This window comes from Oryctolagus cuniculus, chromosome 6 (genome assembly GCF_964237555.1).
Source record: "Oryctolagus cuniculus chromosome 6, mOryCun1.1, whole genome shotgun sequence".
Classification (NCBI taxonomy): Eukaryota; Metazoa; Chordata; class Mammalia; order Lagomorpha; family Leporidae; genus Oryctolagus; species Oryctolagus cuniculus.
This window is the reverse complement of record NC_091437.1, coordinates 87,732,967-87,759,290: the sequence shown is the minus strand read 5'-3', so window position 1 is coordinate 87,759,290 and position 26,324 is coordinate 87,732,967. Positions and strand designations below refer to the sequence as shown.

At 40.9% G+C, this 26,324-nt stretch overlaps 1 protein-coding gene and 1 long non-coding RNA gene across 3 annotated transcripts in view; one reads left to right on the top strand and one right to left on the bottom strand.

Moving 5' to 3' along the window:
* Positions 1 to 5,158, top strand: part of LOC127490577 (uncharacterized) — a 59,975-nt gene extending 54,817 nt beyond the window's left edge. The window contains exon 3 of the long non-coding RNA XR_007918610.2: positions 4,517 to 5,158. This is a non-coding gene — a long non-coding RNA (uncharacterized lncRNA). The remainder of the gene's footprint in view (positions 1 to 4,516) is intronic.
* NKAIN3 (sodium/potassium transporting ATPase interacting 3) overlaps positions 1 to 21,028 on the bottom strand; it is a 772,255-nt gene extending 751,227 nt beyond the window's left edge. For both annotated transcript variants that reach the window (XM_008255564.4, XM_051843801.2), the window contains exon 1: positions 20,896 to 21,028. In XM_008255564.4, the coding sequence (XP_008253786.3) occupies positions 20,896 to 20,949 (54 nt within the window). In that variant the 5' untranslated portion in view covers positions 20,950 to 21,028. The remainder of the gene's footprint in view (positions 1 to 20,895) is intronic.
* Positions 21,029 to 26,324: the final 5,296 nt, after the last annotated feature.

The following is a 26,324-nucleotide window of genomic DNA, read 5'->3' as shown; positions in this document are numbered from 1 at the left end:
TCCAGGGCCCCTTGCTTGATGTCCCCTTATTGCTTCCCTCTGAGAATTCTGAGACACATTCTGGGTCCCTTAAGTTGGCTGGAAGGAGGGTAGAGGGACAGAGGAAATGGACTAGAGGTAGGGAGAGAAAGCAAAGGAGAACTCCATTTAAACCTGGTTTTAAAAATCATGTTTGTTGTTTCAAATTTATTTATTCAATAATTTTAGTATCCATTGTTATATCAATTAGTAGTCTATAGATTTATTTATTCAAATAAAATCAGAGTGAGAGACACAGAGAGAGAGAGCGAGAGAGAGATCAATCCATTAGCTCACTCCCTAATGCCCACAACAGCTAGAGCTGGGCCAGACTGAACCCAGGAGCCTGTAATTCAATCTGTGTATCCCACACTAGTGGCAGGGACCCAAGTACACAATCCATCATTTGCTGACTCCCAGGGTGCACAGCAGCAGGAATTGGGATGGGAAGAGCAGAAGCACATCTTGAAATTAGGCACTCTGAGATGGAACATAGGTGTCCCAAACAGCAGCCTAACCTGTACCACAAGGCTCACCTCTTAAATCCCCTGTGTAGGCCATGGTCTATCTTGAACACTATGCAACCCTAGAGTGATATTTATTGGTGTTCCAGTCATATATGATGAATGTAGAATCATGCCATAGACTTGCACTGGACTCCCCTAACTGATCCTCAACATCTCAAACTAAAGGCAGTATACGCTGCTAAACATTTTGAATGAGTATGTATTTTCCTGTGCCTCAAATCTCAACTCACCTGAATACAGTGTTGACCCCCCACATCTCTGCACATATGTGTGCTAAAAAAATGAGCCGAAGAGATTTTTACCTTTCAGAGTTTCCTAGACTGTAAGTCACAACATTAAAAATTTAAGTGTGAATAATAAAAAAAGAAATTGGTTCAGAGACATAAATAAAATATATTTAATTTCATATTTAAATGAAATCATATTATTTCAAACTTAGGTTAGAAATATGTAAATGTCAAAGAAAGACTGGTTCAGCAATTGGCATGCACCTATGCGCATGTATAAATGTTGAATGAAGGCTGCAGTTCATTTATCTGCCTCCAATAATGACTGCATCTAGGCTTTTAGACAAAAGTAGCCCCAGAAGATGCTATTCTTCAGATTTCCATAAAGATATTTTACAAAATAATCTTCCACAATCTTCATAACACCTCTTGTTCAAGCCAAACTGTTTATGGAACTTGATCATGCTTGCAATTTAGTAGAAGAGGATAATTATACAGTAGTCACCTGTTATTATTTCACTATGGAAAGAAAAGCAAGTGGGGTTATATAAAGAATGCATTGGCTCTCAATCTTAAATTAGTAAATGATCTTTTTTTTTCCTTCTTTTTTTATTTGCATACATTTCATAAACACAACTTTAGGAACACAGTGATTCTTCCCTCCATACTTGCCCTCCCACCCACACTTCCATCCTTCTTCCACTTCCCTCTCCTGTTGCCACTCTTGTTTATCACTAAGCTCTATTTTTATTTAACTTTATACACAGAAGATTATTCTAGGTAAAGAGTTCAGGACTTTGTATGAGATAGGAAAAGGAAAAGAAAGAGAAATAAAAAATCAAAACAAAGAAACAAAAAAAAAAAAAACTAACTAAAAACAAAAAACAAAAGCTGTTCCTTGACAGTCTACACAAGGAGTCATTGCATCTCGATGGTAATTTTGCCTTTTTTTTTGGAAATTTAATTAAAGAGGAACCCAAGAATGGTACATCTTTTGCTAGCACTTACACAAACTATAATTTGTGTGACATAAGAATATTCTCCACTTAATACACTAGAACAACATAATTCTTTGAGAACAAGTTTTATTCTTAAGTCTCATAATACAGCTCTTTGAGCACAGAGATCCTGCATGGGAATTAGCACACACTGAGTGACTCCTGTTGTTTATTTAACAAGTAACACTCTTATACATGATGTCAGCGGTCATCCAAGGCTCTTGACAAGAGTTTCCTAGGCTGCAGCACACTCACAGAATGACAGTCACTTTAAGTAGCAGTCTGACCTCAGAATCAACCCTAAAGCATTCTGGTTTGGCTGAAAAGCCCAGCGGAGCATTCCAGGCCCGAAAAGCCAAGACATTGTGGCAAAAAATGATCTACATGAAGGACCTCTACAGGGGCGACCCCAGTAGAAAGAAGAGGCCACAAAGAAGGATGTACTTTCCTCTGAAGGGAGGGGAGAGCTTCCACTTTGCCTATGTCCTTGTTGAAATACTGAAGAAGTTTGTGGATTAAGTCTCCCACATCTATTCTTAATGGTGGCTCCTGACTCCAGTTTCCTGTCAATGCAGACTCTTGGGAAGCAGCAGTGATGGCTCAAGTACTTGGATTTCTGCCACCCATATGTGAGGCCTGAATTGAGTTCCTGGATCCCAGCTTGGGCCCTGGCTGAGCCATTTCAGGCATCTGAGGAATGACCTATATGGGGTATTCTTTATCATTTACTCGTTTAAATCAGTATCAAACTCATTTTCCGCAAGAGCACCTTAAATGTGATTGTTTTTATCTATGGCACATTGCCGTAAGATAGAGGTTTCTGATACCATCTTTCCCTTAATGTCAAGAAAGTGGCAGTGCTGACAGTGTCATATGGGTCAATCCTCAGCCATAAGGGTGGAAAAGGCCAGCTTATAAAACATGGCCTCTGAGAGTCTCCATAAGAGTGTCACACTCACAACAGATAGCTGAGGAGAGAGACTCATGATGTGAGGTAGGCAGGCTGTGGTTACAGGAGCAGCAACACAGGCATCCTGATATAATTTTACAATTACAAAGGACATTGTAGAGATCAAGCTGCAGCTGGGGTATTGTTTATTGAAAAGCAGCATATAAACCCCTGTGTATCCACCTTTCTCAATAGTAGGAGATTGATGCAGAAAGCACCAGTAATCAGGGTAGATAACTTTAACGTCAACTTCACTTTAATTGCATTTTGTTATAGCTACAGGCTCAGTTCAATAACCGTAGTTAACAGTTGCCAATCCTAAAAAACTTGGAAGGCAAGGGGGTAAGGAGTAAAAAGGGAATAGTTCTTTTGTAACGTGCTCAAGTTTCTCTAGGAAATGATCTTACAATGTTAGCTATCATTCTTGCTGCTTCTTAGAGAAAGAAGTTTAAATATATGATTTAACATGTTAACTGAAACCAAGTGAAGAATCAAAGATTGTATGCATGCAATCTTAACCCTGACAGTTGACTCAGTAATTAAAGTAGATCAGAACACAGTAAGTGGGTCAGTGATTCCAGGGTTGAAGAAAAGAGGGGCAGAGGCAGGTGGGAAGGGTTGATATTTTCCTGTTAACATTTTGAGACAGTGCTAAGCTAATTGCTCTGCATTGCTTCATTTTTCTTTCTAAACACAGGAACTTCCAGATTCACTTTCTCTTTAAGTTTGATTATATTTGCACAGTAATTCACTATAAGAGATATGAGCCGGCACACCGGGTTCTAGTCCCAGTCAAGGCGCCGGATTCTGTCCCGGTTGCTCCTCTTCCAGGCCAGCTCTCTGCTGTGGCCCGGAAGTGCAGTGGAGGATGGCCCAAGTGCTTGGGCCCTGCACCCCATGGGAGACCAGGATAAGTACCTGGCTCCTGGCTTCGGATCAGCGTGGTGCGCCGGCCGCAGTGCGCCGGCCGCGGCGGCCATTGGAGGGTGAACCAACGGCAAAAGGAAGACCTTTCCCTCTGTCTCTCTCTCTCACTTTCCACTCTGCCTGTCAAAAGAGAGAGAGAGAGAGAGAGAGAGATATGAGCCTATCACATTCCTTTGTTTCAAAATATATGATCAGTTTTGAGAATGGTAGATAAAGGTCATGCTTTTGTGTCAATATTCCCTAAGAAAATACTACAGTGCAGATTTATATTTTGTCTATAGTTTATTACTGCTCAGATTCTTTATACCTAAAATTTTCTTAAAATTATCATTGTACACACCAGAGTTTATGTAAAAAAATAATGATGATGATGATGATGCAATCCTGTCAAAATGACAGTCCCTTACATTAGAACGAAACAGAAGAAAATAAGTTCATATTTTAAGAACTTCCAGAAACGTTCAGTGATTTTGTTCCTTAGATTTGCAGATGAAGTCTATTAAATTTGTGGTATTTAGGGGCCAGCACTGTGGCACAACAGGTAAACCCACCGTCTGCAGTGCTGACATCCCATATGGGTGTTGGTTCAAGTCCTGGATGCTCCATTTATTTTTTTTTCTTCATTTTCTTATTAAGTAATTTTTTAAGGAATACAAATTTCAAATGTACAACTTTAGTAATATAGTTGTTTTTCCCTCCATACCTGCCCTCCAACCCACACCCAAATCCACACCCTTCTCCCTCCTCCTCCCTCTCCCCTTCCCAGTCCCATTCTTCATTAAGATTCATTTTCAATTAACTCTGTACACAGAAGATCAACTCCATACTAAGTAAAGTAAATTTCAACAATTTGCTCCACTTCTGATACAGCTCTCTACCATGGCTGGGAAAGCAGTAGAAGATGGCCCAAGTTCATGGACCCCTGCACCCATGTGGGAGACCTAAAGGAAGCTCTTGGCTCCTAGCTTCAAATCAATGCAGCTCTGGCCTTTGCGGCCATTTGGGGAGTAAACCAGCAAATGGAAGATATCTCTCTCTCTCTCTCTCTCTCTCTCTCTCTCTCTCTCCTTCTGCCTCTCTGTAACTCTGCCTTTCAAATAAATAAATAAATCTAAAAAAAAATTGCTGTGTTTACTATGCTTTTTTTCACTCACATTTATCTCAATCCAGAAAACATAGTTCTAATATCATTGGTTTCATTTTGCTGCCATCTATATCAACTTGGATTATGTTACACCAATATAAGTGTTGCTTTTATAGCATGAGTTCTGCCAGCCAGCTGTGACTGCTCACCCACCAAAATAGCCTCCAGTACCCACATGAGCCCGCCCTTTGGAGAAATAGTGACTTCACAACAGTTAACCATCGGCATAATTGGGTCACCTATGAGATGATTATCCTTCATTGTTTTCCTTTCATTTGGGGTCATGGAAAGAACATAGGCAAGGTGGGTTCCCTCCAAAAACAGTCATCCCACCATTTATACATAGGTTCTATATCACTAGATTCTTCCAGTTTCACGTCAGAAATATCTGAAAAAAATGCATCTATACTGAACATGTAAAGATTTTTCTTGTCATTGTTTCTTTTTTTCCAAAAAAAAAAAAAAAAAAAAAGATTTATTTGAAAGCCATAGTTACAGAGAGAGAGGGAGAGAGAGAGAGATCAGCCATCCAGGGGCATACTCCTCAAATGATTGCAATGGCTGGGTTGGGCCAGGTGGAAGCCAGGAGCCAGGAGCTTCATCCAGTGTCCCATGTGGATTCAGGGGCCCAAGGACTTGAGCCATCTTCTGCTGCTTTCCCAGGCACATTAGCAGGGAGCTATATGGGAGGCGGAGTAGCAGGGACAGGAACCAGAGCCTATATGGGATGCTTGCATCAAAGGCAATGGCTTAACCAGTTATGCCATAGTGCCCACCCCATCATTGTTTCTTAAACAATACAGTACAACAATTATTTACAAAGCATTTACATGATTGTTAATAATTTAGAAGTGATTTAAAGTATGTGGGAGGGTGGAGTGGCTGTTGAGTAGTTAAATAACCATATCCTACATCAGAGTACCCGGGTTTGATTTCTGGTTCCAGTTCCCTTCCGGATCTAGTTCCTGACTCTTCCTTCCTGCCAATGCAGATTCTGGAAGGTAGTACTGGTGGCTCAACTAATTCCAGTTTTGCCACCCACGTGAGAGACCTGGATGGAGTTGCCTGTTGCTAGCTACAGCTTGTTCCAGTTCTAGCTATTACAGTCACCGGTAGAGGGAAATGATGACAGCTCTTTCTCTTTCTGCCTCTCAAATAAATAAATAAAACTTTAATGTATGGGATGATTTGCATAGCTTATATGCAAATACTATGCCATTTTATATCATGGACTTTAACATCCAAGGATTTTTATACTGGATTGTAGGGGGGCTGGAAAAAAAACCCCTTGTATATCAATGGGTATTTTATAATGTAAAATGAATATTATTAAAGGAAGGTATTTCTATTTATGAAAAGATCTTTGACCACCATTTTCCTAAGAGCATTTCAAAACTTTCATTGATAGAATGACAAGAAATCAACAATTCAGAATCAAATTAAGTTTCATGACAACCAACAGTACAAGAACGATAAAATACTGGCACCTGAAAAGATATCATTGTCTCTTCAGTCTTTAGATGGTGCTCTAAATACAATAATATTAGTTCCTAAATATAATGAGACAAAACAAAGGATCTTGAATTAGAAACCATGCACATTTTTGCTAACATAAAAAATTATCATCAATAAGGAAAAATATATGAAGAAAATCAATGTTCTGTACTTTGTGGGGTCCTAAAAAGAAAAATGAGCTACTGAGTGCTCATATGTTACACATATCTTTGCACCAAGTCCCCCACAAAAACCTCTGTCCTCTAATAAAAATCCAGTTAGTAGTGAAGGAGTTAAGAAGCATGTATAAAGACACTTCTGGTCTAGCCAAACACATTAATAATAGATGACCAATGTTCCTCTGAATGATGTAGGGTCTGTGAAATGTTACAAAACATTAAGATTCCTACTTGTGAAATGCTTCAACAGAATCTACGTGTGTGAAGAACATGTCCCTGAGGACACCATCTGTGTATTTTCAGCCACGGCTCTCTTGGAGATGAAAAGGCTGTTAGGGGATCTTTGCAGGCCTCCTAATGGTTCAGTGGCTTCATCTAATGCTTCCCTATAATCAGACTTGCATTCAAGGGGCTCAGTCAATGGTGTGGTTGCAACATTCAGATCTTTGGCAATCACACATGTCAAGGCCAAGGAAGAGTTACCATCAAAGAGCAAAAGGAATTAGCTTAAACTCTTACAGAGAGAGAGGATACTTGTGGGTATAGGTCCCTGTGGTATTAGCAGATTATATGTCGACAGTGAGAAAGTATTGTCAAAAGTGGTTCATCTGCTGAAGAAAATAGAGCATACAGAAATTCATGCAGAATATTTAATCTGAAGAAAGCTTGCATTTCACTATTTTTTTCCCAGGGAGAACAAGAGTGACTACTGAAGGGCTCTAAAAATAAATATCAATTATGAGAATAGCTATCTCTACCAACAGAAATGATAAAACAAAACAAAACAAAGGGCTGTTTTTAAAAGTTAACATGTCTCTTCCTATTACTCCAGCCACTTAGATCACAGTTGACAAATCACATTTCATGTAAAACAACTGCTTGTTTAAACAGTTGTTCTTTATAATATGTTTGGCCTAAAACCAGAAAAAGAGCTCTCTCGTTTAATCTAGTCAGAAAATACACACAACATTATATTACCCACATTTCTACATTTCTAATGCTTTAAGTCATATCAGATGATCTCAACAAACTTTTGATTTCTGTTCTGTAAATGGGAATATATTAATATCTGCCTCATTAAGATATTTTCAGAATGAAACAAGGGAATTTGAGGTGCCATAGGATTTTGTTTCATATAATAAAAATTATTATTTATATTAAGAATATAAACTTTATGAGTTGAATATCCTTTAGGGTGCTCTCAAATAAATCACCTTCTTGTGGCTTCCTGTGAGATTAATTAGTATTTCAGTGTGGGAACAATGGAAAGTTGTATTTCATCCTATCCTGGAAGAACCAGATGGTAGGTATAAAAAAGTATTACAGTCACTTTGCCATTGATTGCCTGATTTCTTCATGGAAGAAGCTCTTTAGGACCAATACTGCTGACAGGTGGATGAGCCCAGGATTGGAGTAAGTCCTCCCTTATTCATGGGAACTAATCAACAACCATTCAGTGGAAATGACTTTCCACATGGGGAGGGATTCTAGATACTACTCCATCACCTTGAAGTGCAGCGTATGACCCATTTTCAATTCTGGGTCATTTAGCCACAAATCAGTTATCAACAGCAATATGCTCTGAGCACTCTAGAAAGATCTGAAAGCTATTACACAAAAGAGCTTAACGGTGCAACTTTTGAAAATAAACTCTTCTCCATTATGTTTAAACAATTTTATAGATGCACTCAAAGCAACAAATAAACTTAGGTTATGAAATACACTTTCTACATACATTAATTAATGCATTAATTAGTTACATGTATAATTAATTAGGCTTATAAATCAGTCCTTTTGTAAAAAGAGGAAAATTGGTTTTCTTCTGGTGAAAGCCCATGCTTGGTGGTATGCTCGTAAATGTTTAATAATTGGCTCTAGGGGACTGGAGGAGGGCCTGATTTGTGGCCTTTGTGTATTTCCATGATGTAACTATTTCCTCCATATAGATTTTTAACTACAAATATGACATCACTGCACATGAAGTTGGGAAGAGATGCTCAATCATTAGCACACTGTTTTATAGAATTTCCACCAGATAGATACTATAAACATAAAATAATTCCTAGAGCATAGATAACAGCACAATGCTGTAAAATAATTAGAAACTGTTTGGCTCTGGCACATGTATTTGCTTTGTTTTAATAAATTAATCACATGCTTACATAATTAATTTTTAATAAAGTGGTGTCTAACAACTGGTTCACAGAATTCCTGGAAAATTAACAGGAAATTCTCCCCTACTGGTATAAGCTGGCTCTAGTATCTGTTGTTCACCATCCAGGTAAAAGACTAAGGTATGAAGACAGAACAGGAAGCAAAGCAAAATATCCATTGTTAGCGATATTTAGGAATCAATGGCAGAGTCTTTGGTATTAAAGGATCACTCACAGTTCTGCTTTGAAGCCAAAAAAAAAAAAAAAAACCTTTTCTAGACAGCTTCTTTAGGACCTCACAAACCTAAAATGTTACTTTTCAGAAACTATAACTTGAAAGAGCTAGTTCATAAAGAACTTATATTTTAAATAAAAATCTGATAAAGAATTGTCATTAACAAGCATTTTTAATTTCTAATTCCCTGAATTAAGATCATTTATAACTAGTTATCAATTCAGGAAGCATAACTTGAGTGTAATCATGCCTCTTTGTACCTTAATTAATCAATTAACCAATCAACTTTGATAGCTTATGTTGTTCCACATTCAAGCTCTTATTATACTACATATGAATCAATACCAAAGTATAACTATGTCTCTTATTACTGGAACAGAGAGAAATAGTCAGCAATATATTAATGACTTATCACCTCCACTGAGCTCATATTTCTTACGAGAATCTGGTCACTGCAATACTGTTCCAACACCTCTTATTAATAAAGGAACTAAGCATCTGTAAGAAATTATTGAGAAGGGAGTGAAAGAAAAGAATCCAAATATTTAATTCAATGTAATGATTCAGCTATAAAATTGGTTAAAAATTCTAATGATTGGTCTTCTGCAGAAACAAACAAAAAAGCTCATAAAAACAAGAATAAAATTACGAATACTATTATGACCTTCTCCTTGTTTCCCAACAATAGACCATTTAATTCTTGCAATCAGAACACTGGTCATGACTCCAAGCTCTGGTGCTTGCATTCTTATGTCCTTTTTTTAAGGACTCATGCTTCTGCTTCATACCAACAAACTGGGGATTTTCTTATTGGCGTCACACAGAACAGCAATGTACTCTTTCAAGGGTTTCAACTTCCCTAACTCATGTCAATGCTTTCACTGGCATCTTTTCTGTTTTACTCTGCTAATCTTCCAATATCCATTCTCCTATACTCAACTTGGACTTAGGATAAGACCATTCCATTAAAGGAATCTCAGAGCCTATCTTTCAATTTACTTCAGAATATTTGTAACGTATATCAAATTACAGATATAAATTAATTTGCACTGTGCATCATTTGCTTGTACTGCCACTTTACTGGCATTCTGAATACTAATCATGATAAAGTATTATCTTTTAGTCCAATGTAATACTCTGTTTTAGATGCACAAAGCTCACACACACATTAACACCAATTAGTGTTAATGGGGATTAAAAGCATAAATTTTTGATGAACCTAGGAAACAGGCTATACTTGTACTTTAACCTTATCAAGTATTTGCCAAATAGTCTCCCTGAAACTGAAATTCAAAAACCTTTAAAAATTATGCTTAAAAATGTCTTCCATTAAAAGCATTACTGTTAAAGTTACTTTAAAGTGTAACATATGAAACATATGTGGCTTTCCTTTTAATCTACTCATTACTGTCTAAACTCCCCAAAATTCCAATTTATATATTAATCAGCTTTGTTTCCAAAACCATTATATTTATCCCCATTCCATTCCATTCCATTTCCATAATGATATCAGGCAGCTGACTTTCAAAATGTAAAAGCAAAAGACACTAGTTCTCTAGTACCATGCCAGGTAGCCAGCCCCTCATGTTGGAAAACAGAAGGACACAACCTTATGTTAAAGACCTGAGTCAAATACATTCTGTTTCTCATTTTCTGGATTCTTCAATCTTGCCACTCCTCTGCTTGGTCTATTTCATCTTACCAACACTAGCACTGTTTCAACTAGACACCAACCAGAACCTTGGGAATTAGAAAGGCAGGCTTTTCCCTCTTCCTGATGACCACAACCACATGTTTTCCGTTCTGGTTTCACTTTCATCTTCCAGTGACTTTTATTAAGCACTTGCTATTCTGCTTCTTTAAGCAAGATGTGTTGCATCTGATGCAAACAAATGCTTAAGGAAACAGTCAAAATATGCATGTAGGTGCCGGCACTGTGGCCTGGCAAGTAAAGCTACTGCCTACAGTGCCAGCATCCCTCCCATATGGGTGCTGGGTGCTGGTTCAATCACAGCTGTTCCACTTCTGTTTCAGCTTCCTGCTAATGCACCTAGGAAGGCAGCTGAAGATGGTCCAAGTCCTTGGGCCCCAGTACCCATGCGGGAGACTGGAAGAAGCTCCCAGCTCTGGCCATTACAGCCATTTGGAAAGTGAACCATTGGATGGAAGATCTCTCTCTCCCTCTGCCACTGCCTCTGCTTCTCTGTTACTCTTCCTTTCAAGTATATAAATAATAAATCTTAAATAAATATATATACATGCATATATAGATGTGTTCTTTTTCCTGCTCATTCATTTAAACTACTGGAAGGAGATCATGCAAAACTTATAGTCAATGTGTGCTTTACCTCTAATGCCAAAATCTTAAGTAATATTGACTTCAAATGTCTTACATTTAAATCATCTAAAACTCTTCCTTATATAATCTGGATAACTGTCCAAATCTTTTCTGAAGACCTTCAATATACATTGTTACATGAAAAGTAAAATTTGTAAGACGAAGGCAAAAAAATATGGATAAAACAGCTCATGTTTGAATAGAAAATACTGTTGAAGTTTTAAGGGCAGAAAACAAATTATTTTTTAATCTCATGATAAGGATTATCATCATGGGAAGAAAACTGGACAAAAAAATCAACATAAATGTAATCAGAATGAAATAATTTCATTAAATTTGGGGGATCCTATCTAAAAGTCAATGACAAGCCGGCGCTGTGGCTCACTAGGCTAATCCTCCGCCTTGCGGCACCGGCACACCGGGTTCTAGTGCCGGTCGGGGCACCAGATTCTGTCCCGGTTGCCCCTCTTCCAGTCCAGCTCTCTGCTGTGGCCCGGGAGTGCAGTGGAGGATGGCCCAAGTGCTTGGGCCGTGCACCCGCATGGGAGACCAGGAGAAGCACCTGGCTCCTGCCTTCGGATCAGCACGGTGCGCTGGCCACAGCGTGCAGGCCGCAGCAGCCATTGGAGGGTGAACCAATGGCAAAAGGAAGACCTTTCTCTCTCTCTCTCTCTCACTGTCCACTCTGCCTGTCAAAAAAAAAAAAGTCAATGACATTTGATTATCTATTGAAGAATAAAATAACACACACACATACACATATATGTTCATTTCAGTGAATTTTGTTCTTTTCCATTTTCTACTTTGAAATTCATTTCAGGAAAGCTGAACTAGATGTGTTCAAGGTATGGGATTATTAATGTGGGTTGTTCATGGAATATTGAGATTTGTCCCAGGGGAACTGATTATGGAGACTTGGGGAGATGGAAAGCAGTTCTATATTAGTAGGGAATATAGGGCAAACGTTAATTTAAATAGAGACATTACTTTTTAAAGAGGAGTGACATGATGAAAATATCACTAAATGAAGATTAATCAGGTAACAGTGTGGAGTGTGAATTTGATACATGTATGGAAAGGGAAAGAAAATTAATGGAGGCATCAAGGAACAGAGAACTCACAAGTTAGATTACAACCTGAAGAATCCGAAGTATTTATCAGTAAAATGAAAAGTGAAATAAGCAACTAAAGTTTAAAAGAGAAAATATCCAACGGTACAAATTTGATAGCTGATATTAAGAAGGCTTGAGTCATGAGAACTATAGAACTTTTCAAAAAAACACCTCTGTGTGGGCAGGCATTTGGTGCAGTGGTTAAGGAAGTGTTTGGGACTCCCACATTCCATATGCGAGTGCCTGGTTTGAGTCCAGGATATGACACTTCCTGCCAATGCACACTGTGAGAGGCAGCAATGAAGGCCCAAATACTTGGGTCCCTGCCACTCATGTGGGAGATGTTGATGGAATCCAGCCCTGATGCTGCAGGCATTTGGAGAGTGAACCAGGGGTTGAAAGATTGATCTCTCGGGGCCGGTGCTGTGGCATAGAGGGTAAAGCCAGCTGCAGTGCTGGCATCCCATGTGGGCGTCGGTTTGCGTCCCAACTGCTCCACTTTTGATCCAGCTCTCTGCTACAGTCTGGAAAAGCAGTGGAAGACGGCCCAAGTCCTTGGGCCCCTGCACCCGTATGGGAGACCCAGAAGAAGCTCCTGGCTCCTGGCTTCAGATTGGCATGGCTCAGGCCATTGTGGCCATCTGGGGAGTGAACCAGCAGCAGACAGAAAACCTCTCTTTCTCTCTCTCTCTGCCTCTCTGTAGCTCTTTCTTTCAAATAAATAAATCTTTAAAAAAAAAGATAAAAAGCAAATTTTTCTTGAAAACAATCAATCAGAAGGACATATTCCTATCAATACCAATGAAGATGACAGATAAAAGGACTTTGGTTTAAGTCTATTGCACAGCATAGTACCTATAGTTGATAATATATTATGTGATTCAAAATTATTAAAAGTAAATTTCAAATATCTTGCCACAAAAATCATTCGAGATGATTAATATGTTAATTAGCCTTTAAAATCATTTTACATTGCATACATTACAATACAAACATCATATTGTACCTCATAAATATGTATAATTATTGTTTGCCTATCAAAAATTACAACAAAATAAGGACTTTGGTGTATAAAGCAGAAACAGAATACCCCTCAGCTTCACAAACAAGGTTTGTGTCCAGGAGAGAAAATCGTGGAGCCACTTTAGTTCAAGTAAAACCACAGAACATTCAGAATGAGTCCCAGAGCATCTTTTATCACAGCAGAAATATTCTTTCATACCCTGTGCTAAAGAAACAGATGCAGGTTTAAGAGGGTTGGCAAAGGGGCACCCAACCTGACCTCCTGGAGCCTGCATCCAAATTCTCTCTGTAGTGCAGGCTGTGAACCTGACCAGCCCACCTTGTGAAATAACATCCAGCCTGACTCAGATATACCACATATGCACAGGACAGGCAGGGTGAGTGACCAACCTATTTAGGATGTCCTCCACCCCAGTGCAGACTCTCACACTACAGAAGCCTATTACGATGGCTTTGTGAGCTCATGGACATTAAACTTTCATAAGAGAAGCAAGCCACCCTGAAGTTCAAAAGAACTAAGGAGATGGAGGAGCAATAGTCAACTAACCACAGATCCATCCATCCTTGGAAATGGAGCCCCTCTCCCTTAACCTCAAGAAACTGTATCTGTCCATTCTCACCCTTAAGGACTCTACAAAGTCTTTTCAAGTTCTTCTGATATAGAAGGCATGCTTTGTTCAAGTAAAACTCTTCAAACCTTGAACTACCTTGGACTAATATAAGGGGATTTCAAAAGTTTAAGATTATTTAGAGGTTCTCCAACACATTTCTATTCAGTAGGTTCTGGTGCAGCTCTAGCCAACTCTCTCTTAGGCATTTTCTCAGGTAAATTCTGACATGGTTCATCTGAAAAACCCAGGAGGGAAGCATGAGATAGAAGTCCTCAGCCTGAGCTATTGGCTCTGCTGGCTTGAGAACACCACCCTTTGATGTCAATGACCCTGCCCTGACCATGGTCTCAATCATCTTCTAATCAACCCAAATCCATGTCCACACTGAAGGGTACCATTTCTTGTCATTCGATGCTTTCTATCAAACCTAGGCTTTTCGTCCTTTCAGATACATTCCATACAAGCATACTCTCAGTATTAATTTCCTAGGGCTGCTGTATCCAAGTGCACAAGCAGCTGGTTACAAAAACTTATCATCTCACAGTTTTGTAGAAGTCCAAAATGAAGGTGTTGGCAGAGCCACGCTCCCTCTGAAGCCTGCAGGGGAAGTCTTCCTTGAGTCTCCCTAGATTCCAGTGGCTTGGCAGCAGTCCCTGTCTTCCCTTTCTTGTGATGTAGCACTCTAGTCCTTAGTCTTCATGTCCTGACCTGTCTGTGTCTCCACATCATCTCCCCTGTGATGCCTTTACATCATTTTGAAAGGCTATCTCACATACTGGATTATGTCTAGCTTCATTACTTCACTTTCTTTTAATCATTTCTTTGCATTTCTAGTAAGATCATATTCTGAGGTCCTGGAAGTTAGCGCTTCAATATATCTTTTGAGGGTGCAGGTTGCAATCATTTCCTAACACTCTCATCAATCTGTTACTGTCAAAATGGTCTCTTATTTCTTTCTTTCTTTTTTAATTTTGAATTTTATTTATTTATCTATTTGAGAGGTAGAGCTACAGATAGAGGGAAAGGCAGAGAGAAAGGTCTTCCATCTGTTGGTTCACTCCTCAATCGGCTGCAAAAGTCGGGGCTGTGCCTATCCAAATCCAGGAGCCAAAAGCTTCTTCCTGGTCTTCCATGCAGGTGCGGGGGCCCAAGTACTTGGGCCACCCTCTGCTGCTTTCCCAGGCCATAAGCAGAGAGCTAGATTGAAGAGGGGCACCCAAGACACAAACCGGCACCGTATGAGATGCTTGCACTGCAGGCGGTGACTTTGCCTACTATGCCACAGCGCCGGCCCCTACTTATTTCTTTATAAAACCAAAATGCTGTGCTCACTGAAGGGTCAACATTGTTTGATTACAACTAATCCATGTTAACTGTGTTAATGATAAAGTTAATTTAAATGTTTATTTAACTCACTATTGGATGTTTAATGTAATTATTTAATTCTCTAGGAATAAAATGGCCATCTTGTTACATTATGAAATGTGACAGAAATCACTTTCCATGTTGACATGAGATAGAATACAACAAATGTAAGGATTCAGATATTTTAATAGCTAAACATCTTAAAATAACAATTCTTGGTTCTTACCCTCACAGACCAATCAAAAGATACAACTTGATCATTATCCTTTCTTGGCATCCATCCATATTATTATTAGTGATTCCAGATATACATTGTATGTGTGTATGTGTTTTCTTGTTTTAACTTTTATCTTGAAATACCATTTGCATTTTTAAGGCAAACTGATTCTTTTTGGCCTCTTCTGCACCCTTTTTTGGCTCCTTCTTTTCCACTTACCCTGTTCCAAGGGCTCCTTTAAGTACTGTCCTCCTCTACCTTTACATTGTCTCCTGAGGTGGGCCCATCCAGACCTTTAAGTACCAATGTTGCTCATGATTCTGGACTTTTAGTCCAATTTTTTTCTTCTGAGCTCCAACTCACACATGTAACAGCTACCTTGTCTCAGGTGTCAGAATCTGAAATTGCCTAAAACAGGACCCTTTTACCTCCAGACACTTCTGCCCAATCAACCCACACATGAACATACATACTGCATCCAATCTTCCCACTTTATGTACAAAGTACCACAATGCATTCAGCTACTCATGATGTGCAGGTGAATTCCTCAGCATTGGCTAATGCAGAATGGTAACAGCAGCAATCACAGTAAAATGAAAGTTTCATTATTAGCTACACTGTGACTTTCCCTACTCTGAGTTTCATAGGCTGAATCAGAGTTCTGAAATACACAAGGAAAATGGAAACTCAATGATTAAAAATTGCACTGCCCAGAAAAAGAAAAAGAGTTATTAAAATTCAAACCATATTAAAGCAAAAATATCAGTAAATACACAGAGTAGAAGTGATGTATTTAGGCATTTGTTGTCCAATATCTATGACAGGTTACCTGCACGTTTCATAAACCGAGCTAAAAACATGTCATTCCAGCTACACCATCATCATTCAGACCTCTTCCATCACATTTTATCTTAGCATTTGTAGGGTCACAGGTGACTTTGCTCACAAGATGGATTGAATGTGGTAAATTGAGTTTTCACTATGAGAAAAAAAAAATCACTAATCTTCCTTAATTTAAGAGGGCACTGTCTAAAATAAAAATATAAAGCCCATCAAAGTGTTTAGAACTGGTTATTTTTAAAAAGTCTTTCTGAATCTCCATCACTATAAATATGTCAAATGGGAAACTGAGTTTTGCTGCAGGGATTATTAGTTCTAATAGTAAACATGACCTTCACCTTAAAAGTGTATAACATCATCCAAGGTGACATGAAAACAACACCCGAAGACAATTTTGTTGAACATGCCTGGGAGTGGGATCTCTGTGTTGTTGGGAAGATGTCCAAGGCTCTGTGGGAACAATGCCTGCCAAATGATGTTCAATACTTCACTGAAGGCACTGAAAAGCTGGTTCTGAAATAACATGTGGGGTAAACATTAGCCTTTTTAAACATGCTATTATGGCTCATTTAAACATGGTAACTAAAAATAGCTTACTAAAACATATGATCAGGTGTTCTTTTTAGGTCTAGATTACACATATCTGACAACAGAATGCACGTTATTATGAAAGAAGCAAGCCCACAAGTATCCTTACATAAATCTTATTTAAAGATTCTTGGAGGACTTGCTGGATCAGTGACACACTAAGTGAATCACTTTTTTGAAAGTTATTTAATTCATACAGTTTTCTAGAAGCATGTGTTCATGCTGTTCACTTTCTTTTTTATCTAGCCAAATCGGAAGTATGAATGTGGAATATTGCACAGTTTTACACATTTGCTTGGGGTAGAAGGCCAAAGCAGGTGAAGGAGGAAAGTACAGGCCTGAGACTTGGCAAACTGAAGCTCACTCACAGACTTGAGCCAAAAATGGTCAGTTCTCTCCAGTTGTATCCGCCAGTCTGAGCTTTTCACTCTGGAGGGTAGTTCAGATGAAGTGAGAAAGCTAGATTACAAAAACCATTCTACTGTTTCTTTACCTTTTAGGAAAAGCTAATGCAACATCTCCTTTGAGACCTCATGGTTAATAAGTCTTAGTCATTACCATGGACAGTCTCTTCAGCAAAGTGATCACCCAATAGGATCCCCTCTCAACTGGCTTCAGCAGAAACAGCATCTGATAAGAGAATCAGAGGCCACCATCAGCGGCATATTGGAGCAGGCTTATTTGGGCCCAGAGAACTGGTTTGTTAGTTTCTTAGGAATGTTTTAAGCCAATTGTTAAATATAACCATTATTAAAAATTAAATTATACAAATTTCAGAGGCTCAAAATATTTAAAGTTCATTCTTTCCTAACTGTTTTATTGTATTTAAAGGTTATAACTTTTTTATTCCTATGATGGAATCACTATATAAAATTGACCAAAATGGGAGTATTTATACCCTAGAAATTGGAAAACTCTATTAACCAAGATGTGATTTATTGTTAGTTGATTATCTAGATTTAAGAAACTGCTACAGGGGCTGGCACTGTGGTGCAGCGGGTTAAAGCCCTGGCCTTCAGCGCCCGCCGCATCCCATATGGACTACAGTTTGAGTGCCAGCTGCTTCCTATTCAGCTCCCTGTTAATGTACCTGGGGAATCAGAGGAGGATGGCCCAAGTGTTTGGGCCCCTGCACCCACAAGGGAGACCTAGAAGAAGCTCCTGGCTTCAGTCTGACCCAGCTCCAGTTGTTGTAGCCATTTGGGGAGTGAACCAGCAGACAGAAGACCTCTCTCTTTCTCTCTGTCTCTACCTCTCTCTGTAACTCTGTTTTTCAAATAAATAAAATAAATCTTTAAAAAAAAACTGCTAGAGAAATAGTCTTAGTATTTTAATTCTAAGTGTTTAATAATACATAATAAATGTATGTCATGTCTGTAACCTTTACATTGTCATTACCACAAAAGAAATTGAGGGAATTATTTTCCAGCATTTGAAAACTATTATCTAATTCAACAAAGATTTTATTCGTGTCACTGATAAAAATTACAACATTATCTTCTTTATTCACTTTTTTCTTTTTCCTTAAAATGAATAAAAACATTAACTACCAATCAGTAATGGAAAAAGTAGAGTGTCAAGTGTTTATCAGAATCCCTAAAGGATTCTGCCAGAATTGATTGACTGTATAAATTTACACCAAAGATCACTGCATATTTTATTAATACTTTTTTTGTCGATTGCCTGCTACATCTCCTTTATATAAATATCAGGTATATAGCAAAGTGATAAATAAAAAATGCTATATAGCTTATGCATACAGTTTCATTTGAGATCCAGTTGATAAACATTTGTCATTACCCTATTGTTTCTACCATCCAAAAACTATTTATTTTAAAACTGCATAACTTGTGAGTATCAACTCCCTCATCCAAAAATTACTGACATGAGTGTCTTCCACAGAGGATAATTTTAGAAGTCAAAAGAACTGTCTGTGTCAAACTCAACATGGATTGCCAATGCTGGGCATTATCATACATTTAGCAAGAATGCCCCAGCTCCTAATGTGAACACTAAGACTCTGCAGGATTTGAAAAGATAAATAACATTTGGCTCCTATTCTCAAGTTGCTTGCAGTCAAGTCATTGGAGCTATGCGTAAGAAATGTAAAATTAAAGAGAGGATGAAAAGCATCACAGAACAAGAGCAAAATTCTGTGAAATTTAAGGAAAGTGTGTGATTTCACCCAGAACAGCAAGGAAGACTTTACAGAGAAAATGGCATTTTAAGATACATTTCAATGAACAAACTGCATTTCTACCAGTTGAGCTGTGGGAAGTGGAGGCATTCTGGGCTGATGGATGAAACTCACAAAACAACATCATGACACGTATTATAATGCCAAATGAAAAATATTATAATGTCAATTAAGAAAATTGATAGATTGCATTGATAGATGTGCTGCATAGAAATCTCACATTATTTCCATGTAAAGCCAAAACTATGCCATTATGGATTAGTTCATCTAATATGCCTATCCACAATATTACATAATCAAGGGCTGACAAAACATTCAGTTTTTCCAACCTAAAAGCCACGTTTATTTCCAAGGTCCAAAGTATAAATTATCCTCTGGTTTGCTTTTCTCAGTGAAAGGAAGCATTCATATTTGAGTGAATTTTTAATATTATTCTTTCAAGGAAACTCTACAAAATGTGTCTGATTTAAGTTTTTCACAAGACAGAAGGGGCTGTTCAATAGACTCTAAAACAAGTTGCTACTGACTTCAAACCTATGAATATATAAATTATGCATGCATTATGTAAACAATGAAAAGCATACCCCAAGCCAGGTTTTTATAGGAGCCTGGGGCACTGAGGCAAGAGAAAAGTGAGAACATTTTAAAGCCTTTATGGGAACAAGGACTAACTACTAAAGTGCATTATTTAATCCTTCACTTAATGAGTCTTGCAAGGTTGACATTACTCAGAAAACTTCCTTGAAGTTCTTCCCTCTTGCTTGTAAATTCGCTGGTTAGGCGTTTGTTACTTAAATGCAATGCTTCTAAGAAAGCTACAGAATCCTCTAAAGCATAATGAAGGGAGATGTCTATTAACCTCTCACACACAAAAGTCTTTCACAAAAGGCCTGTAGCCTTGACCTCAAGTGACTATGGAACAGACCACAGGACAAGTCCGGTTTCCAAAGGAATTTAGAAGAGTATTTGCTCCGAGCTGAAAGGCCCTTTTCTCTCCACTTTAGTTTCTAACTTTCCATTCTACGCACTCCTTACTCAAGGCACTGTGCCAAAAGAGCCCGTCACTCTGTCCTCTCCCTAATGACAGCAGTCAGTCTGACTGCCTGAACCATTTCAGCAAAAACCTGTCGCGGAATTGGAAGGATAGGGGCTCAAATTGCTCTGCTCCCCCAATGCACACGGCCAGACGCCTTCCCCCAAGGTCCCGGACTCTCGTCCACCACCACCTTCCAACCTGAAGAAGGTAAGAACCATCTATTGCACTCTATTAACCCAGAGTGAAGGCTGCTTCGCTCTCCCTGGAACAGGACATTCTCACCACCTTCTTCTAATTAAGCAACGCCACTAGAAATCATGACTAGAAGAGCCCACAAGCCCTGGGTAACTTCTGCACAAGACGCATAGGTTGTCAAAGCCAGTGTCCGACTGAGGGGCGGGGAAATGTCTCACTGCCCCGCCGCCTCCGCAGTTCTCCGGTCCGCCTGGCGACGCCCGGCGTGGGTGCCGTGAACCCCAGCGCGTAGGACCGGTGGGACGACCGCGCCCTCCCACGGGGTGAGGGACGACCCCGCGAGTGCCCACGGACGGAGCGCGGCGCACAGCTAACCACGGCGGCTAGGACGGCGGGAGTCTGCAGGAGCGTGCGGCTCAGCCGCCCGCCCCAAGCCCGGAGCTGTGGATCAGTGGAAGGAGCTGAGGAGGCCAGTCCCGGGGCGGAGACCGGTCCCGGGGCTTAGGCGGCCGGGGCACTCACCAGCTGCAGCGCGCAGAGGCAGATGAGCGAACAGCGTCCAGTGCAGCAGCCCATGGTGCTGGCGGCGTCCGAGCGGCTCCGGCGAGACTGATCTGTGTCCTCCGTCGCCGCCGCCTCCTGACTCCACAGCCTCCCACGCCGGCGTTCGCCTGGCCCGGCCCAGGCTCTCCGGCCCCGCGGCCACAGCTCGTCGCTCCCGGTACTCAGGTCCTCGCGCGCGCCTTTGTTAGTTTCCCGGCGGGGCGAGCGGAGGTCAGTGCGGCGCGCACTACCCGAGCGTCTGGCGGGGGTCCCTGCCTCCCACAGTGCAGGTCTGCTTCTTGGGGAGGGGCGGGGGGCGGAAGGAGGCTACAGATGGTGAGTGGGTGAATGTCTGCTTAGGGGAGGGGAGTACGGAGGCGGTGGGCGTCTGGAAAGTGGAGTGGGCTGTCTGGTCCGGGTGTGTGTGTGCGCGCGCGCGCGGGTGGGTACGGTGGGAGGGGATGAACGCAAGGGAGTGCCGCTGGGGAGGGTCGGCCTGCCTTGTTAGGAGTCTGCAGGGCGAGGGGAAGAGGGAACTGCAAGAAAGAATGAGAATGAATATGAATGAGCAAGAATCAAGGTGGCCGGCGGGCACGGAGACCCCAGGGACCGGTAAAGCTGGGGAGACTCCAGCTGGGCTCTCTCACTAGGAGGGTTGTGTGGGGGCTGGGGAGGGTGCCCGTAGCCGGACAACACAAGGTTTAGCTAAGATTTTCCAGAGCTGGAGACGGTGGGAGTTGCGAGGGTTTGGTGTCCTGGGGAGAAAGGGAACAGAGGGGTGGATGAGCGCTGCAGAGCGCCAGGAGCGGGGCGGGGAATCCAGGAAGCTTGGCACTGGACGAGCACCGCAGGGTCTCCCTGTTGAGGTCGCTCGGTCCACTGCAGTCGGGTGCCGGAGGGTGAACCTTCTGGGACTGCGAGGGAAAGTTGGGAAGAGTTGGTGGACCAGGGGCGCTGCAGCAAGGGAGGGACGCGCAGGGACAAACCAGGAACCCCGGAGGAGACCCTCGTGGAAATCCTCACTAGTCGTGCCCAAAGAGAAGGTTTGGAAGTGGAAGGTGCGAGTATTTTTTTTCTTAGTATTGGAGAGTGCTTCCGGAATAAGGATACGTGTGATTTCTTCCCAGAGAGAAATGAATTGTTTGTAAAGGGCTTGGCTGTAAAACCGGATCAGGGAAGCGTTAAGATCCGGGACAAACTCTCCCAGGAATCTCAAGGAAACTCCCAAGCCCTCTTACATCCAGTAGAACCCAGCTGAGCAGGTCTGTGGAGAAGGATGTTTCACAGGGCTCACCATCAAGATTTCAGGCGTGCACTGCCCTGGCTGGACCCTGCTGGAACGGAGCTGGCAGCAGGCCTGAGAAAAAGGAACAAGATTCTGGGCCAATTGTCTCAGAAGAGCCTTTCCTGGGAATTTGGCCATTTCTTCAGAAATTGATATTTCTAACCCACTGCTGCCCTCCCGGGTTCTTGATGGCAGGTTGGTAACAGAAGGAAAACATTTCTTCCATCCATAAAAACTACCCAAGCTGTTTCTTTGAGCATTAACTGTAGTCCTGCTTTTACTTGTGTTGCAATTAACTGGCTCTTTCGGAATCCTTCTTTCAAGACCTGTGTTTACAACTTTAAAACAATAATTCCCAGGAAAGTCCTTGTATGGTATCTTTGAAATTGTAGCAGGGACACAGGAATACCCTCAAGATCAAATTCATTGAATTCTTTTGTCCTTTAGCAGGGCAAAGGGGAAAAAATAGAGTCAGAACCCTTTGTTTCCTACCCCAACTTCTAAGACCTCAGTGATCAAGGGTGATGTGAGCGTGCCACCTTTATGTGCCGTAGACATACACATCACCATTTATGATGACTGAGAACAGTAGGGGAAAAACCGACCTGACAAATCCATGATTTAGCCTAATAGAAAAGAGCAGGAAGTCTCAGGCCAACAGTACCTCTAAAATCTATAGAAAGCAGCCAAAGAGTGGAGGGACAGGAACAACTGGTCTGCCTATAACTGCCAGAAATTATTCAGCCTCTTTGTCTACACAGACTGTGATGAATGATGCTAATAAACATAATAACACTTCTTTCTCTCCCAATTAGATATGTTCACCTCAATAGGCTTTGTTCATGGTTTTACGTATTTATTTAGGAAGCACCAGATTTGCAGCTGACCTGTGCCAGATACTTGCAGGCACCAGGCATTAAGTGCTTTCTGTGTTTTCACTCATTTAATCCCATCAGGTTGGTGCTGTGAGGACCCCCACTGAAAAGATGTGGAACTGGAGCAGGGAGTTCCTGGCTGCTAAATGGAGGAACAGGAATGCCTTGTCAGGTAATCTGACTTTAGGTTCCTGGACTTAAACATTTACTAAGCTGCCTTGAAATTCAGAACACAAGTGGCCCTTGTTAACTGTGGGACTAACTGCTCCCTCCCAAGTAGGCATGATAGTATCCACTGATCTAACCTGCAGAGTCAGCACCCACCCATGTGCTTTTGACTTCAGGAGAACAACAAATCCTGTGTACCTCCTTGTTTTCCACCGCCCCTTCTACTGAGAGATCCAGATTGGAGTTTCTTCTTGTAATTTAAGAAAATGAAATAATGCAATTGTTTTAAGTGCATTTAAACAAGAAACAAAGATAAAACACCATCATCCTATGTGAGTGTTGGTTCAAGTTCCAGGTGCACCACTTTTGATCCAGCTCCCTGCTAAAGAACCTGGGAAAGTAGGAAAAGATTGTCCAAGGACTTGGGCCCCTGTGACCCATGTGGAGGACCCAAATGGAGTTTCAGGCTGCTTGCCCAGCCCTAGGTATGGGGGCAATTTGGAAAGTAAACCAGCAGAGAGAAGATCAACTTCTCCCCCTCCCTCTCTGTAGTCTGCCTTTCAGATAAATAAATAAATCTTAAAAAATAAGCTATATGGGATGGTGAATGAAGAGTGATAATGTATGTATATTTACTACAATACCTCACACAAATGTTGAATAGTACTGTGGTTTGAATGTTCCTTCCAAAACTCCTATTGGAATTGAATTGCCATTGTAATGGTAAAAGATCAGACTTTCAAGGTGTGATTAGTCCTGAGGGCCTGCGGGCTCTACCATGGTGAATGGGTTAATGACATTGCCAAGGGAGCAGGTTAGTTTTAAAGAAGAGAGTTTGGTCTCCTTCCTCTCTCTCGCCCTTGCTCTCTGCTCTCTCTATCTCTATCTCTATCTCTTTCTCTCTCTCATATGCTCTCTGGACATGTGATGCCTTCTGCCATATGATATCACATCAAAATGCCCTCATCAGAACTGGGTCTTAAGCTTCCCAGCCTCCATCAACATGAACCAAAAAAAGTATGTATTGCTTATAATTTACCAGTCTGTGGTAATCTATTATAGCAGCATAAATTGGACTAAGAAATGTATCTGTGTATGTTCAAACACATAGTACACAGTACACATTAAACACGCATAACCACATACACCCAAGTACCATGATGCCATTTTGCTGTATGTGTTTTTTGCCAATTGTCATTTATTTTTTTCTTTTTTTAAATTCTTTGTAAATTCATAAATTTTTTGGAGAAATTCCAGTCCTGTCTCCCTGTGTGTACTTGCGGCTGTGTATGTATTTACTGAATTTCATGTAAAGATAACTAAGAAGAAGACAGCACACCCAGAGGCCAGATTAGGAAGTGCAGATTTCTGGATTTCAGCTTCACAACTTTTTTGGTGTGAACAGGATGTTTATATAATGGGATTTGGGAAATGAGCTAAATTCTTCCTTAAATTAAGTTTCTTCTTAAAATCCTTCCTCAGGCAGTGGAGGATGGCCCAAGTGCTTGGGCCCTGCACCCACATGGGAGACCAGGAGGAAGCACCTGGCTTCTGGCTTCAGATGGGTGCAGCGTGCCGGCCGTAGCAGCCATTTGAGGGGTGAACCAATGGAAAAGGAAGACCTTTCTCTCTCTCTCTCTCTCTCTCTCTCTCACTGTCTAACTGTGCCTGTCAAAAAAAAATAAATAAGCCGGCGCCGTGGCTCACTAGGCTAATCCTCCACCTTGCGGCGCTGGCACACCGGGTTCTAGTCCCGGTCGGGGCACCAGATTCTGTCCCGGTTGCCCCTCTTCCAGGCCAGCTCTCTGCTGTGGCCCGGGAGTGCAGTGGAGGATGGCCCAAGTGCTTGGGCCCTGCACCCCATGGGAGACCAGGAAAAGCACCTGGCTCCTGGCTTCAGATCAGCGCGATGCGCCGGCCGCGGCATGCCAGCCGTGGCGGCCATTGGAGGGTGAACCAATGGCAAAGGAAGACCTTTCTCTCTGTCTCTCTCTCTCACTGTCCACTCTACCTGTTAAAAAAAAAAAAAAAAAAAAAAAAAAAAAACTGAAAAAAATAAATAAATAAAAATAAAAAAATTAAAATCCTTCCTCAATTGTTTCACTCTTCTTTGTTGGTTTGTTTGTTTAAGGTTTCCAGTTCTGTGTTTTGTTTGAGTGGAATAGTTACAGCTTGATTAAACATTCAGGCTCCATGTGGAAAGTTTCTAGATAAATCACTAAATATGTATTCTTTGGATTGTGCTTCATACTGAATACTTCCTGGGAACCCCCTTTGAAGAAAGCAAATTATAATCCTCTCCATCTCCTTCTACAACTTCACGATGTGAAAGTTGTCAGAATCAAAATAGAGTTGCCTGAGTCAATGCTAATTTAGAAAACATGAATAAAGTACAGATGTTATGAAGAAAGCATTGTTATGTTTAACTTATATTTAATTTCCTATAGTGACCATCACAAAATACTCTACCAGAACTGTCACATTACACAAACTACCTCAGCCTTATGCAGAAAAGACAGCATCAAAGACATCTGTCCAGCAACTGTCTGCGCAACCTTGGACTACCATGCTAGTTGTTAGTCATGCAGGCAAAGATTATTGTTTCAAAATATCTGATATAATCTTCTTCATTTTTACCTGTCATTAAAAAACAGTATGCCAACTCAGTTGGAGCAATGATAAGGAGTAGCACAGAGCAAAACGTAGATGCAAATGCAGAGAGAATTTGAAACATTCCTGGGGAGGGCTGCAACACATTAGTGCCTTCAGCTGCCCATTGAGTCCACTCTCCTAGTTCGAGTGGATCATTTGTTATGTGGAGTGATGTATGTCCTGGAATTTTGGTGGCAGGAAGTGGTGAGAGGTAGCAGATGTCATTTGTGTGTGGTCAGATCTGAGGGATCCACATCCTCCAATTCAACCAACCACAGGTGCAAACTGTTGGAAATAAATACCTAGTCTTTAGATCATACTAGCTTGCATATGTAATCTAGAAATGAGTTACATCATCCTGGAGAGCAGATGTGTGCAGGTGATTGAAGGTACCCATCTAAGGGTGCAGGGGACACCAGGGTGGGGGT